At 40.7% G+C, this 16342-nt stretch overlaps 1 protein-coding gene across 2 annotated transcripts in view; it reads right to left on the reverse strand.

Annotated features, from left to right (window-relative positions):
- The window catches only part of BAZ1B (bromodomain adjacent to zinc finger domain 1B), a 101562-nt gene that overhangs the window by 73059 nt on the left and 12161 nt on the right, over positions 1-16342 (reverse strand). For both annotated transcript variants that reach the window (XM_066274555.1, XM_066274556.1), the window contains exons 3-5: positions 13050-13194; positions 7323-7524; positions 1746-1867 (exon numbers count right to left, since the gene is read on the reverse strand). In XM_066274555.1, the coding sequence (XP_066130652.1) occupies positions 1746-1867; positions 7323-7524; positions 13050-13194 (469 nt within the window). The remainder of the gene's footprint in view (positions 1-1745; positions 1868-7322; positions 7525-13049; positions 13195-16342) is intronic.

A 16342-nucleotide genomic window follows, 5' to 3' on the forward strand; every position in this document is an offset into this window, starting at 1 on the left:
CTCTCTTCCTCTCTCACAGCCAGTGGCTCAACCGGCTCGCATGTAGACCCTGGGTGCTGAGGATAATTCAGTTGGTCCGAGAATAAGCCTTAGGCACTAAGGACAGCTCAGCTGATTCAAGAATCAGCCCTGGCAAGTCGGCTCAGCAGAAGAGTGTCTGCCCGGCATGCGGAAGTCTGGGGTTCAATTCCCATCCAGGGCACACAGGAGAAACGCCCATTTGCTTCTCCACCCTTCTCCTTTTCCTTTCTATCTCTCTTCCCCTCCTGAAGCCAGGGCTCCATTGTAGCAAAGTTGACCCAGGTGCTGAGGATGGCTCCATGGCCTCAGCCTCAGGCACTAGAATGGCTCCAATTGTAGTGGAGCAATGTCCCAGATGGGCAGAGCATAGCCCCCTGGTGGGCATGCTGGGTGGATCCTGGTCAGGTGCTTACGGGAGTCTGTCTGACTCCCCCACCTCACCCCGCTTTTCACTTCGGAAAAATACCAAATAAATAAATAAACGAATAGCCTGACCAGGCGGTTGCACAGTGGATAGAGCGTCTGACTGGGATGTGGAGGACCCAGGTTCGAGACCCCGAGGTCGCCAGCTTGAGTACGGGCTCATCTGGCTTGAGCAAAGCTCACCAGCTTGGACCCAAGGTCTCTGGCTAGAGCAAGGGGTTACTCGGTCTGCTGTAGCCCCACGGTAAAGGCACATATGAGAAAGCAATCAATGAACAACTAAGGTGTCACAACGAAAAACTAATGATTGATGCTTCTCATCTCTCTCCATTCCTGTCTGTCTGTCCCTATCTATCCCTCTCTCTGACTCTCTCTCTCTGTCTCTGTAAAAACAACAACAACAAATAAATAAATAAATAAGCATCAGCCCCAGATAGGGTTACCAGGTGAATCCCTCTCAGGGTGCATATGGCAATATGTCTATCCCCCCTCATCTCACTTAAAATAAAAAGAGAGAGAGATGAACACCTTAGAATCAAACACAGTACTAAGTTACTTTAAGGGTTTTACTAGGTTAGTTCCACAGATTCCTTGTAAAAGCACTGATTATTGTTAACTCAAGTTTCTGAATTTAATTACATTACAAATTGCTCTACTTTTATTTGGGAAGAGCTATTACCTCGGGCAGTATGAAAATGGAGGAAACAGATTCGTTTTTTTTTTTTTTCTTCCTTTTCCTTTTTTTTTTAGTGAAAGAAAGGAAGATAAACAGACTCCCACATGTGAACTAAATGGGATTCACCCTGCAACCTCTGTCTGGAGCCAAGCTTGAGTCTACTGAGCTATTTTTAGCACCTGAGGTTAATGCACTGGGACTAACAAAGGGACTCTCAAACCAAACAAGACACTGGCCCCGGGAGGGGAAGAGGGAGAGAAGGAGATGGTGGCTTCTTTTGTGTGTCCTGACTGGGAATCGAACCCAGGGGCTAACGCTCTCTCCACTAAGCCAACCACCCAGGGCAAGATACTTATTTTTCAAATTGAGTTTGAGACTCAAATGCAAATTACTCTTAACCCCAATAATTCCTATTAAAAGAAAAAGGATATAATTTCCTAGGAAAAAAAATACAACTTAACTTAAAAGTCACAATTATTAAAACTAGAAAACCACTCATAACTTGTAGAAACACATTCATTTACATTTTTCTTTAGCACATTTTCTCTGAGAGAACTAGTCCTACAATATTTTCTTAAACAACATCTACTACATGTAAGAGGATTAATATAAAGTGTCAACTAACCTTATCTTCATTTTGCAGTTTCACATCATATTTGTGAGGCAAAAACTTTGGAGGAGCCCATTTCCTTTCTCCTTTTTTTAATGAAGTAGGGAGTTTTCGTGGAGATCTACGTGCTCTGTCATCTGGTCAAACCAATAGAATATCAGTGAAAAAAATTTTCTTAATTCTATTCATTCATTCATTCACTCATATTGAACACCTATTCTGCACCAGGCAATGAATGATAGGGCACCAAGATGAATCATAAAATCCTTACCTCAACTATATAAGCTCAAGTCTAAGGGCAGAGTCAACAAAAAAAAATGTGGTTAATAATATTATAGAGATGGTTACAGAAAATAATATGAGAGAGAGCAACAATGTCTAACTTAGGAAGATAGTCAGAAAAGGTCTAGAAAGAAGAATATGACTTGTTCAGAGACTGCAGTAATGAGTACAAGTGAATATAATCTAGAGTACACTTACTGAAAAAAAAATTCAGACTAAAGAGGTAAGCAGGGGACATATTATTAAGAACACTGTATTCAGTTTAAAGAGATTGGAATTTGTCTTGTGGGCACTAGAAAAACAGGATTTCTGGTCTAAGTAGATGTATATTTTGGAAAGATTACTAGTATGAAAAGACTAAGGTAAAAAATTTTTAGCAGTTAAAAATAGAATAAAATGGGAAAGTGAGACTGAACATAAGAAAATCAGAAGATACAACACTAAACATCTGAATTAACACAACTGGAATGGAGAAGACTATCAAAAGGTATTTACAAGACAGAACTAGTAAACAACAAGATGTGGGAATGTAAAGGCTTCCAAGTTTTCTGCCTTTGGGTATAAGTAGATAAAACTGAGTAAGAAAATGTTAAAAAATAAAAGAGGTTCCTGTTTCCCTGCCCTGGGGGAAGACAACATAAAGAGTGAGAGGATTAACTTAGCTTTTATGTGTGTTAAATGTAAATTGCCTGGAACACATACAGAGTTAAGAAATTAAGTTGATCAAGGTTTGGGAACCATCACCCTACATATAGATTAAGGGTTTAAAACTGTGTGCATGAATAAAATATAATAGTAGATTTATATTAAAAAATACAAGGGCAGGCATGACCAGGCAGTGAAACAGTGGATAAAACATTGGCCTGGGATGCTGACGACCCAGGTTCAAAACCCCAAAGTCCCAGCTTGAGTGTGGGCTCATTTGGTTTGAGCACAGGGTCACTGACTTGAGCATGAGATCAGAGATGTGACTCCACAGTTGCTGGCTTGAGCCCAAAGTTGATGGCTTGAAGCCCAAGGTCGCTAGCTTGAGCCCAAGATTGCTGGCTTGAGCAAGGGTTCACTGGCTCAGCTGGAAGCCCCTGGTCAAGTCTCATATGACAAATCAATGAACAACAAAGGTCCCACACTATGAGTTGATGTTTTTCGTCTCTCCCCCTTCCTGTCTGTCAGGCTGTCTGTATCTCTCGTTAAAAACAAACAAAAAAAAAACAAAAACAAAGGCAGAACAAAACCCTACGCAAAGAAAAACTAATAGCAGGAAAAAAATAAAAAATGCCTGACCAGGTGGTGGCATAGTGGATAGAGCGTTGGCCTAAGACACTGAGGACCCAGGTTCTAAATCGCAAGGTCACTGGCTTGAGCATGAGACCACAGATGTGACTCCATGGTTGCTGGCTTTAAGCCCAAGGTCATTGGCTTGAGCCCAAGATTACTGGCTTGAGCAAGGGGTCACTGGCTTGGCTAGAGCTCCCAGTCAAGGCACATATAAGAAAGCAATCAATGGACAACTAAGGTGCTACAACAAAGAATTGATGCTCCTCATCCCTCTTTCTTCCTGTCTGTCTCTCTCTCTCACTTTAAAAAAAAGAAAAAAAGCCCTGGTCGGTTGGCTCAGTGGTAGAGCGTCGGCCTGGCATGCAGAAGTCCCAGGTTCGATTCCCGGCCAGGGCACACAGGAGAAGCGTCCATCTGCTTCTCCACCCCTCCCCCTCTCCTTCCTCTCTCTCTCTCTCTTCCCCTCCCGCAGCCAAGGCTCCATTGGAGCAAAGATGGCCCGGGCGGTGGGGATGGCTCCTTGGCCTCTGCCCCAGGCACTGGAGTGGCTCTGGTCGCAATGGAGCGATGCCCCGGAGGGGCAGAGCATTGCCCCCTGGTGGGCAGAGCGTCACCCCCTGGTGGGCGTGCCGGGTGGATCCCGGTCGGGCGCATGCAGGAGTCTGTCTGACTGTCTCTCCCCGTTTCCAGCTTCAGAAAAATACAAAAAAAAGAAAAAAAACCCAGAAAAGTAATTGGAGCTGCAGTATCAAATAAATTAAAAAATATAATTGTAACCAACAGTGTTAAATGTAACAGAAAAGTAAGAAATCAGTGTATCTATCAAGTACAGGGGTCATCTATAATATTATTAGGAACAAATCAGGAGTAAAGAAGCAGAAGTTAGCCTGGCCTGTGGTTGTACAATAGATAAATGATCAACCTGAAATGTTGAGGTTACTGGTTCAAAGCCCAGGGCTTACTCAGTCAAGGTATATAAAACAAGCAATCAATGAACAACTAAAGTGAAGGAGCTATGAGCTCATTCTTCTCACTCCCCACCCCTCATTCTCCTTTCTCTATAAAATCAATAAATAAAATCTTAAGAAAAATAAAAGCAGAAGTTAGACTACATAATAGCATAATGAATATATTGATGGTCACAAGAGGAGACAACATCTCATCAATCTTGGTTTGACTGAATAACAGAAATAGAACAACAGGATCAAAGAATAATGTGTGGGTTTCTATGTTTGTTTTTAGAACATGGGACTTTACAAGTTGAAAGAACCATTAGAGAAAAGGTTAAAAAACACTGTTATGTAAAATGATAAAAAGTTAACTAACTTATTCCTTGAGAAAGGAGGGAACAGAATTCAAATTGCAAGTATCTTAGCTCCCTAAGAAAAAAAAAAAAACAGAGCCTGACCAGGTGGTGGCGCAGTGGATAGAGCGTCGGACTGGGATGCGGAAGGACCCAGGTTCGAGACCTCGAGGTCGCCAGCTTGAGCGCAGGCTCATCTGGCTTGAGCAAAGAGCTCACCAGCTTGGACCCAAGGTCGCTGGCTCCAGCAGGGGGTTACTTGGTCTGCTGAAGGCCCACAGTCAAGGCACATATGAGAAAGCAATCAATGAACAACTAAGAAGTCGCAACGCTCAACGAGAAACTGATGATTGATGCTCTCATCTCTCTCCATTCCTGTCTGTCTGTCCCTGTCTATCTCTGCCTCCGTAAAAAAAAAACACACACACACACAAAAAAGAAATTTATAACAAGGAGGTTAAGAACACAAACTGAAAATATCCTGCCTGCCTGACCGGGCAGCAGCACAGTGTATAGAGCATCAGACTGGGATGCGGAGGACCCAGGTTCAAGACCCCGAGGTCACCAGCTTGGGCGACGGCTCATCTGGTTTGAGCAAAGCTCACCAGCTTGGACCCAAGGTCGCTGGCTCGAGCAAGGGGTTACTTACTTGGTCTGCTGCAGCCCCACAGTCAAGGCACATATGAGAAAGCAATCAATGAACTAAGGTGTCACAATGAAAAACTAATGATTGATGATGCTTCTCATCTCTCTCTGTTCTTGTCTGTCTGTCCCTATCTCTCTCTCTCTCTGACTCTCTCTGTCACTGTAAAAAAAAAAAATCCTGCCTAACCTATACTACATTTCTTTTATCCATAAAGTAGAAAGCAAAGTCACCTAGTGAGAAAATACTTAGTATACTGAAATCTGCCTATCATTTCTACGGAAATTCTAATCAAATTTTCCCCTGAAAACACTCAGAAGACATCATAACACTAATTCTTCAGCCTGCCCACCACTCTTTCCACATCCTAGTAATAACATTATATCCCAATAACTAAAAACTAAACTGGGACATATAGCCTGACCAGGTGGTGGTGCAGGTGGTGCAGTGGATAGTCAGACTGGGATGTGAAGGACCCAGGTTCGAGACCCCAAGGTTGCCAGATTGAGCGCAGGCTCATCTGGTTTGAGCAAGGTTTACCAGCTTGAGCCCAATGTTGCTGGCTCAAGCAAGGGGTCACTTGGTCTACTGTAGCCCTCCCTCCCCCATCAAGGCACATATGAGAAAGCAATCAATGATCAACTAAGGAGCCACAACAAAGAATTGATGTTTCTCATCTCTCTCCCTTCCTGTCTGTCTGTCCCTATCTGTCCCTCTCTCCTACTCTCTATGAGAAAAGAAAAAAGAATGTAAAGGGCCTATATACTGAAAACTACAAAGCATTACTAAAGAAAATTGAAAAAGACACAATAAATGGAAAAATATAAACTGGGGCATATAACATCCTAAAAAAGAAGCTAAAGCCTACAACTAGGGGTTCCTGGTACATGACGCCTAAGACATAAAATTACCAACTGTATCACATCATTAGTAGCGAACTGATGTTTCCAGAACAAGTGTTAGAAGAATTATTATCAGTTATCACCTAACGAAAACACTTATATCAACATCAAGTCTTGGGAAATTAAAGTATTGCACGTATTAGAAAACTTCAATACCAAAAAGTAAGAAGAGAGAAACTGAAAAACATAAGACATTAGTATTCATACTACAGACTGAAAAACACACTGATGTTATCTGAAGTATCAACAACTGGGGGGGACCAGCTAGCTAGCTACAAGAGTACCTAATGTTTCCTTGGGGAAAATATATAAAAAGTTTTCTTGGGGTCCTGACCAGTGGCTCAGTGGATAGTGTTGGCCCAGGGTATGAACATTCCAAGTTCAATTCCAGGTCAGGGCAGACAGAGAAGTTACCATCTGCCTCTCATAGTTTCTCTCAAATCAATAAAAAGATTTTTAATTAAAAATCAAAACAAAAAACAAAACAAAACTGAACATATCTAAAACATCTAGAAAGACAAAACAGAATGGAAAACAGAGCATAGCACTCTCATGTAATATTCCTTTTTTTTCCTTTGTATTTTTCTGAAGTGAGAAGCAGGGAGGCAGAGATAGACTCCCAGAATATGCCCAACAGGGATCCACCTGGCATGCCCACCAGGGGGCAATGCTCTACCCATCTGGAGCCATTGCTCCTTTGCAACCAGAGCCATTCTAGTGCCTGAGGTGAAGGTCATGGAGCCATCTCAGCACCCAGGCCAACTTTGCTCCAGTAGAGCCTTGGCTGCAAGAGGGGAAGAGAGAAATAGAGAGAAAGGAGAGGGGGCAGGGGGGAGAAGCAGATGGGTGCTTCTCCTGTGTGCCCTGGCCGGAAATCAAACCAGGGACTTCCACTCGCCGGGCCGACGCTCTACCACTGAGCCAACTGGCCAGGGCTCTTTGCCTTCTTGAGTAGCTAGGTATGTGCACACAGATTTCTATAAGAAGAAATGACTCAGTGGTCTTAACTGTGTAGGAAGATTTAAGTTGTGATTCGCTTTGTGGATATTTTACTTGTTTTCTGAATCAGAAAAAACATATCTATCTAGCTACAAAACTCAATTATAAATTTAATTGCTAGAGAAGTCAAAAAGATTTGTGTATAATAAAATAGAGTCATATAGGAAATCTAGCATTATACATACTAATAGTCTCTCTCCTTCCTTCATCCTCTTTTATAATTGCCTCCTTCTTCTGATGCTCCTGAGCAATTTGGCTAGAATTCTCTTTGTCACTTGAGGGAGAATCACAGGCACCATCAGATTTCTTCTCCGTGGCCTCTTCATCTACTTTCTCCAAAGGATGAATCTTTACAATCCTCACCCTGAGCATTTTTTCCTTTCCAACCTATAAAGGACACAGGAGTGAGAATCAGAGATAATAAATTAAAACTAAAAACCTCAAGATAATGCTTAGAATATATTAGCCAATATACATTTTACCCCACCTAACAAAAATTCACTAAAACTCTATAAAGAATCAACCAAGTACAGTGATTTTTTTCAATTTTATTTCTTAGACTTCCAAGTTAAAAAAATGGCATCTTTTTTCCCCTATTCATTAATTTTCTTATCATTTTACTCTAATAACTATTGATTTCTTGTCATTATTTTTCAATTATAGGTAACATTCAATATTATATTAGTTTCAGGTATACAGGATAGTGATTAGACATTTATATAGTTTACGAAGTCATCCCCTGCTAAGTCCAGTACCCACCTGACACCATACATGGTTACTATAATATTGTTGACTATATTCCCTATGCTGTCCTGTAACTGCTAATTTGTACTTCACCTTTTTCACCCAGTAAACTGTAACAAGTTAAAAAAATTAAATGATCACAATCTAGTTTATAATTTATGTACTTCGTACTAAGTCCAAAGGGCTATCACGGCACAAATCTCAGATATTTGTACATACAGTTCAATATTTCCATTTTATAGTCAACTGTAAATATGAATGTCTATTTCAGAATCACCTACTAAAAATAAAAAGCTTTATTATTTTTTATTTAGTGATTAATTTTAGAGAGAGGCAGGGGAGAAATGTGAGGGGGGGAGAATAAAGAGAGAGAGAGAGAAACATCAATTTGCTGTTCCACCCATTTATGCATTCATGGGTTGATTCTTTTATGTGCCCTGACCCAGGATCAAACCTACAACCGTAGTGAATTGGAACGATGATCTAACCAACAGAGGTAACCAGCCAGAGCAAAAATCTTTTCTTAATTACCTTTCCACCTCTTATCAAAAATCACTTGTGTGCGTGTGTCTGTTTCCGAATGCTATTGTGTTCCACTCATCTACTTGTCTAAATTTACACCAATTTCACAGCATCTTAAAATTAATACTATACTTTAAAATTTAAAGGCTCAAAATCAGACAGTACTAGCCTGCTAATTCTGTTGTTCTACAAAATTGTTCTAGCTAGATTTTTTGCACTTCCAAATGAATTTTACAATTGGTTTGGCAATTTCTACAAAAAAGCTGCTGAGAAATTACTGCAATTGTGTTTGAATCTATATATCAACTTAAGGAAAACTGACATTAACAATATTGTTTTCTGGCCCATTAACAAGAAATACTGTATCACCCCATGTATAAGACACACCTTTCCCCCCACAATAAGACACACACCTTTCCCCCACACTGAAAAATTTAGGGTCTAAAAATTGAATGTGTCTTATACAGTGGTTGTAGGGGTTTTGTTACTTGCATTTCCTGCTTTTTCACATTTGTTTTTGTGCTCAGTGTTGTAGATGAATAAAACTTGAGTTCAATAACTTCATGTATTTTTTTTTTTTAATTTCGGGACCAAAAATTGAGGTGCTCTTATACATGGGGAAATATGGTACCTCTCCATTATTTAAGGTCTTCAATAGCCCTCAGCAGTGTTTTAGAATTTTTAGGTATAGGTCATGCAAATCTTGTCAGGTTTACTTCTTATATATTTTCCAATATATTGAAGTAGTATTGTTTTTTTTTAATTTAAATTTCAAACTGTTCATTGCTAACAGAAAAATAAATACAAATTAGTTTTTGGCCCTGGCAGGTTGGCTCAGTAATAGAGTATCAGCAGGACATCTGACAGTCCCAGGTTCGATTTCCGGTCAGAGCACATAGGAGAAGAGCCCATAGGCTTTTCCACCACTCCCCCTCTCCTTCCTCTCTGTCTCTCTCTTCCCCTTCCGCAGCCAAGGCTCCACTGGAGTAAAGTTGACCCAGGAGCTGAGGACGTCTCCATGGCCTCCACCTCAGGTGCTAGAATGACTCCGGCCACAACGGAGCAACACCCTAGATGGGCAGAGCATCATCCCCAGGTGGGCATGCCAGGTGGATCCCGATTGGGTGCATGCGGGAGTCTGTCTGCCTCCCACCTTCTAATTTCGGAAAAATAAATAAATAAGTAAATAAATACAAATTAAATTTTTTTTGTTGGTTTTTTTTTTTTAAGAGACAGAGAGAGAGAGAGAGAGAGAGAGAGTCAGAGAGAGGGATAGACAGGGACAGACAGACAGGAACAGAGATGAGAAGCATCAATCATTAGTTTTTCGTTGCATGTTGAAACACCTTAGTTGTTCATTGATCGCTTTCTCATATGTGCCTTGACCGTGGGCCTTCAGCAGACCGAGTAACCCCTTGCTCGAGCCAGTGACCTTGAGCTCAAGCTGGTGAGCTTTTGCTCAAACCAGATGAGCCCGTGCTCAAGCTGGCGACCTCAGGGTCTCGAACATGGGTCTTGGGCATCCCAGTCCAACGCTCTATCCACTGCGCCACCGCCTGATCAGGCAGTTTTTGTATATTTATCTTATATCCTGCTATTTACTAGTTCTAGTGGCTTTTATGGTAGATTACATGAGATTTACAACAAACAATCAAGAATAAAGATAACTTTACTTCTTTCTTTCCAATTTGGATGACTTCTATTTCTTTTTCTTGATATACTGCACTGGCTAGAACCTTTAATACAATGTTAAATAGAGCCTGGTCTGTAGTGGCATGATGGGATAAATCGTAGACTGTAGAGGTCACCAGTTTAAAACTCAGGCTTGCCTGGTCAAGGCACATACAACAAGCAAGCAATGAACAACTAAAGTGAAGCAATTACATAGTGATACTTCTTGCTCCCCCACCCCTACTCTCTCTGTAAAATCAGTAAGTAAAATCTTTAAATGTAGACAATTCAGTCTTTTACCGTTAGGTATGATGCTAACTGCAGGTAATAGCCTGTCAGGTTGAAAAGGTTTCTTTCTATTTTTGCTGAGAGTTTTTATTAGGAATTGATGTTGAATTTTATCAAATGTTTTTTTGTGTGTAAACTGAGATGATCATATGGTTTTCCTTTTTTTATAATTTATTGATCTTTTTAGAGAAAGGGGGAGAGGAAGAAAAGGAAGGGGGAGAGCGAAGGAGAGTGAGAGAGGAAGAGAAAGACAGAGGGAGAAGCAGGGAGAGGGGAAGAGAGAAAAACTTTGATTTGCTGTTCCATCCATTTATGTATTCATTGGCTGCTTTTTTTTTTTTTTTTTTACAGAGACAGAGCGAGAGAGGGATAGACAAGGACAGACAGACAGGAACAGAGAGAGATGAGAAGCATCAATCATTAGGTTTTCATTGCGCGTTGGAACACCTTAGTTATTCATTGATAGCTTTCTCATATGTGCCTTGACCATGGGCCTTCAGCAGACCGAGTAACCCCTTGCTGGAGCCAGCAACCCTGGGTTCAAGCTGGTGGGCTTTTGCTCAAACCAGATGAGCCCGCACTCAAGCTGGTGACCTCAGGGTCTCGAACCTGGGTCTCCGCATCCCAGTCCGACGCTCTATCCACTGCGCCACTGCCTGGTCAGGCGGCTGCTTTTTTTTTTTAAGCAAATAAGACAGAGACAGGAAGGAGATGAGAAACATCAACTCATAATTGTGTCACTTCAACTCGTAGTTGTGTCACTTTAGTTGTTCACGGATTGCTTCTCTTATGTGCCTTGATTGGTGGGCTCCAGCCGAGCCAGTGACCCCTTGGTTCAAGCCAGTGACCCTTGGCTTTAAACCAGCGACCTCTGGGCTCAAACCAGCGACCATGGGATCATGTCTATGATCCCACACTCAATCTGGCAACCTTGGGGCTTTGAACCTGGGTCTTCAGCATCCCAGGTGTTGTCTGGAATATCAACTGTGCCACCACCTGCTCAGGCTCACTGGTTGATTCTTGTATGTACCCTGACTGGAGGAATTGAACCTGCAACTTTGGCATATTAGATAATGCACTAATCAACTGAACTACCCAGCCAGGGTATTATTGACATTTTTAATGACCAAGAGTATGATCTGCCTTAGTAAATTATGCACTTGAAAGGAACATGTATTTTGCAGTAGTAAGTAGACTGTTTTATAAATGACAATTAGGTCAAGTTGGCTGATAGTGGTCTTCAAATTTTCTATATTACTGCTGAATATTCCACTATATTTATTTACCACATCATCTAAATCTATTCATCTACTGTAGTTTGCTTCCTTATCTTAGCTATTATTTTCCTCACTTGAGAAAATATATCTAACAGCTTTGTAAAGAGCAATGTCAAAGAGTTTATTGTCTACATTTTTATCTAGTTTTATGGGTTCAGATTTAACATTTAAATCTTTAATTTTCGGGCCTGACCAGTGGTGGCGTAGTGGATAAAGCGTCGACCTGGAAATGCTGAGGTCGCCGGTTTGAAACCCTGGGCTTGCCTGGTCAAGGCACATATGGGAGTTGATGCTTCCAGCTCCTTCCCCCCTTCTCTCTCTCTGTCTCTCCTCACTCTCTCTCTCTCTCTGTCTCTGTCTCTCCCTCTCCTCTCTAAAATGAATAAATAAAAAAAAATAAAAAAATATTAAAAAAAAAAAAAGTACGGGGAAAATAAATAAATAAATCTTTAATTTTCGGCCTGACCTGTGGTGGCGCAGTGGATAAAGCATCAACCTGGAAATGCTGAGATTGCTGGTTCAAAACCCTGGGCTTGCCTAGTCAAGGCACATATGGGAGTTGATGCTTCCTGCTCCTCCCCCCTTTTCTCTCTCTCTCTCTCTCTCTCTCTCTCTCCTCTCTATAATGAATAACTAAAATCTTAAAAATAAAAAAGTAAATCTTTAATTTTCGAATTTACTTTTGTATATGTTGTAAGGAAGAGGTCCAGCCTGATCAGGTGGTGACACAACGGATAGAGCATAGACCTGGGATGCAGACAACCCAGGTTCAAAACCCTGAGGTCACTGGCTTGAGCGTGGGCTCACCAGCTTTGGCGTGGGATCATAGACATGATATCATGGTTGCTGGCTTGAGCCCAAGGTCGCTGGCTTGAAGCCCAAGGTTGCTGGCTTGGGCAAGGGGTCACTCGCTCTGTTGTAGCCTCCCCACACACCTGTCAGGGCACATATGAGAAAGCAGTAGATGAACAACTAAGGTGCCACAACGAAAAATTGATGCTTCTCATCTCTCTCTCCCTTCCCTTCCCCTCCCTCAACTTCTCTTTTTCTCAAATCAATGGGGAAAAAAAGGTAAGTGATTTTATTTAGGCTAAAGTTTGAAAAGTACTGGCTACTGTTAGCGAGATATTTCATTAAATACAGCTGAAATCACTTACAATTCTTAAAACAATGTAAACCACCTGAGTCTGTTTACTACCTCAACATTTCTGTGCAGATTCCACAAGACATTATGTAAAATGACTAGCCCTATTCTAAAATTTGGTCCTTATATTTGATATTAAGTAAAGACTTCATATAATACAATTTTATACACACAAAAATGCATTCTGTACTCTATATTGGAAACTCCAATCCTGATATATGATCAGTGAGTCAAATCACATTAAAAAAAAAAAAAAAGGCACTTACCTCAAAGTCACATTCTTCTCCCACAGCATATTTGGTCATGATCTCTAACCAAGCAGTATCTACTAACTTCTCTAAGGAGGCTGTGTTATGGTGAACCATTTCCAGAACAAGTTTCTCATACCAGGCAGGAAACTCTTCCTTCAAACTAAATAAATATGGTATTAGTTACCAAGAAAACGCTGAAAAACCTATCCAGAGCTTTAATTCAGGTAAATTCTACCATTTCTTAAGCAAACATAAGCAAGGAACATATGAGAAATACAAAGATTAAAAACTGTGTGGGCCCTGGCTGGTTCACTCAGTGGTAGAGCATCAGCCAGTGTGTGGAAATCCTGGGTTTGATTCCCAGTCACGGCATACAGCAGAAGCACCCATCTGCTTCTCCACCCCTCCCCTTCCAACTTTTCTCTTTCTCTCTCTCTCTCTCTCCCTCCCCCAATCCTCCTCCTGCAGCCATTGCTCCAGTAGAGCAAATTGGCCCAGGCACTGAGGATGGCTCCATGACCTCCCCCTCAGGTGCTAAGAAGAGCTCGGTTGCTTAGCAATGGAGAAACACCCTAGATGGGCAGAGTATTGCCCCCTAGTAGGCTTGGTGGGTGGATCCCAGTAGGGGCACACAGAGGAGTCTGTTTCTGCCTCCCCTCCTCTGACTAAAAAATAAATAATATAAAAATTAAAAAAAAAAAAACGCATTGTGCCTGACCAGGCGGTGGCACAGTGGATGGAGCGTCAGACTGGGATGTGGAGGACCCAGGTTTGAGATCCCGAGGTCGCCAGCTTGAGCGCGGGCTCATCTGGTCTGAACAAAAGCCCACCAGCTTGAACCCAGGGTCACTGGCTCAAGCAAGGGGTTACTCAGTCTGCTGAAGGCCCACGGTCAAGGCACATATGAGAAAGCAATCAATGAACAACTAAGGTGTTGCAATGAGCAACGAAAAACTAATGACTGATGCTTCTCATCTCTCTCCATTCCTGTCTGTCTGTCCCTGTCTATCCCTCTCTCTGACTCACTGTCTCTGTATAAAATAAATAAATAAATAAAATTTTAAAAAAAACGCATGGTACATAGGAATAAAAGAATTTATAAATAGCTGTATCAGACTGATCTACTCCAGGTTTTCTCATTTATAAAGTGAAAATAATAGGCACATCATTATTAAGACTGGTTATTTCCCCATTAGTTTGTTTTTACAGCAGATTCCTTTTAGTTGTGAATTATTTATTCATAGCCTTTTGCCATTTTTTTAGTTAGTACACTGTAATGACTATTTGAATTATGTCTGAATCAATAATATGCTTTCATTTATTTAGTTCTCATAATACATTATGACAGTGGTCCCCAACCCCGGGGCCGCAGAGAAAGAATAAAATATTATTTCCGTTTTATTTATATTTAAGTCTGAACAATGTTTTATTTTTTAAAAATGACCAGATTCCCTCTGTTACAGCCATCTAAGACTCGCTCTTGACGCTTGTTTTGTAATTATACACTATTTTTACAATTATATACTATTTAAAAATACCACAGTTTTAACACCGGTCGCATAATTTTATTTTGTGCATTTATCTGTCCCACTCTAAAGGCCAGTCTGTAAAAATATTTTCTGACATTAAACCAGTTCGTGGCCCAAAAAAGGTTGGGGACCACTGCCTTATGAGATATCTAGAATTTTCACTTAATAGATAAGAAGAATAAATCAGGAAGAGTTAACAAAGTGAAATCATGAATGAACTCCAAAACCATTGCAACGTAAAACCATGAGGTAATACTTCATTTATTAAACTAGCAAAAAAGATTTTTAATTATCATACCCAATATGGGCAAATAAATTGTGCAAAGTAACATTCATAAACTGCGGATAGCCTATGTTTCAGCTCTTTTGGGAAGAAGCCTAACAACCATCAAAACCATCAAATGGGCCAAGCCAGTTAGCTCAGTCAGAGCAATGTCCCGAAACACCAAGTTGTGGGTTTGATTCCTGGTCAGGCCACATACAGAAAATGATCAATGATTGCACAACTAAGTGGAATAACAAAATGCTTCCTTTCTCTCTGTCTCTCCAAAACTAATCAATAAAAAAAAAAAAAAAGACTTAAAAAAAATCATATGCACAAAGATATTCACTGCTGGATTCCTAACTATAGCAGAAAATAAAAAACTTTAATGGATAGTCATTTGACTCCAATGCTGACCAGAGTTTAATATTTGTGCTGTGGGGTAAGGGGAAGATCAGATATGAGAGCTTTCAGGCAAATGCAAGTATTAGGTTTATTTTCATATTATAGTATTCTCAATCATTCTCTGTGCTGTTTATAACTACAATCATACTCCCTTACAATTAATTAATCCATCAAGTTATCTGCTATTCCCTAGTCACAATAATTAAGATTCTAGTCTACCTGCCTTTGTCCTCTCCTCCCTGGCCTGCTTCTCAGCTTAATCAACCTTCCAAGATGTCCTCACACTTTCTCAATTTCCTCCAACTTTTCTTGGTCCCTATAAATTCATTCTTTCCATTATGCCTCAGTCACTCGACTTAAAACTTCATTGTCTGTGGTTATTTCTGAGAAGCTGGACAATGATGTTCAAAGTCTTTTACTAACTCTGTATTATTTATATTCTAACAAGTATGTGTTACTTTTTTTTTTTTTGGACAGACAGAAGGGGGGGAGATGAGAAGCATCAATTCTTTGTTGCAGCTCCTTAATTGCTCAGTGATTACTTTCTTATATGTGCCTTGATGGGGGGGGGGGCCTAGAGCAGAGCGAGTGACCCCTGGCTCAAGCGACCTCAGGGTTGCGAACCTGGGTCCTCCGTGTCCCAGTCTGGTGCTCTATCCACTGTTCCACTGCCTGGTCAGGCAAGTATGTGTTATTTTTATAATTAGAAAAGATTTCTAGTTTAAATAAAACTTATAAAGCCTGTCTTTTTCAGTAATTCCCCCACCATCCCGTATACTGTTAGCTGTTAAATCACATAAAGCATTCCCTAAGTGTGTTCTTCAGAACTTCCCTCCAATGTAATCAGTTCTAAGGTCAAATAAATTTGAAATCCACAAGATTAAACCAAGCTAGTTTCTTTACTACAAGCCTTCTGAAAAATCTTTAATACACTAATGTGTATTATGACTTTTCAAGAAGAGTGCAGTGGTTTTCCAAAGTTATAACCAAAAATATCCCTCTTTTCCGATAAAATTAAGAGACGCCATCTCATTCTTTTAATCCCAATACTATGATTCCCTACCTGAACACTATCCTAGCTGGCATATATAGACTTCATACCTGCCTCTTCC

Source organism: Saccopteryx bilineata, chromosome 4 (genome assembly GCF_036850765.1).
Source record: "Saccopteryx bilineata isolate mSacBil1 chromosome 4, mSacBil1_pri_phased_curated, whole genome shotgun sequence".
In the NCBI taxonomy this organism is placed as follows: Eukaryota; Metazoa; Chordata; class Mammalia; order Chiroptera; family Emballonuridae; genus Saccopteryx; species Saccopteryx bilineata.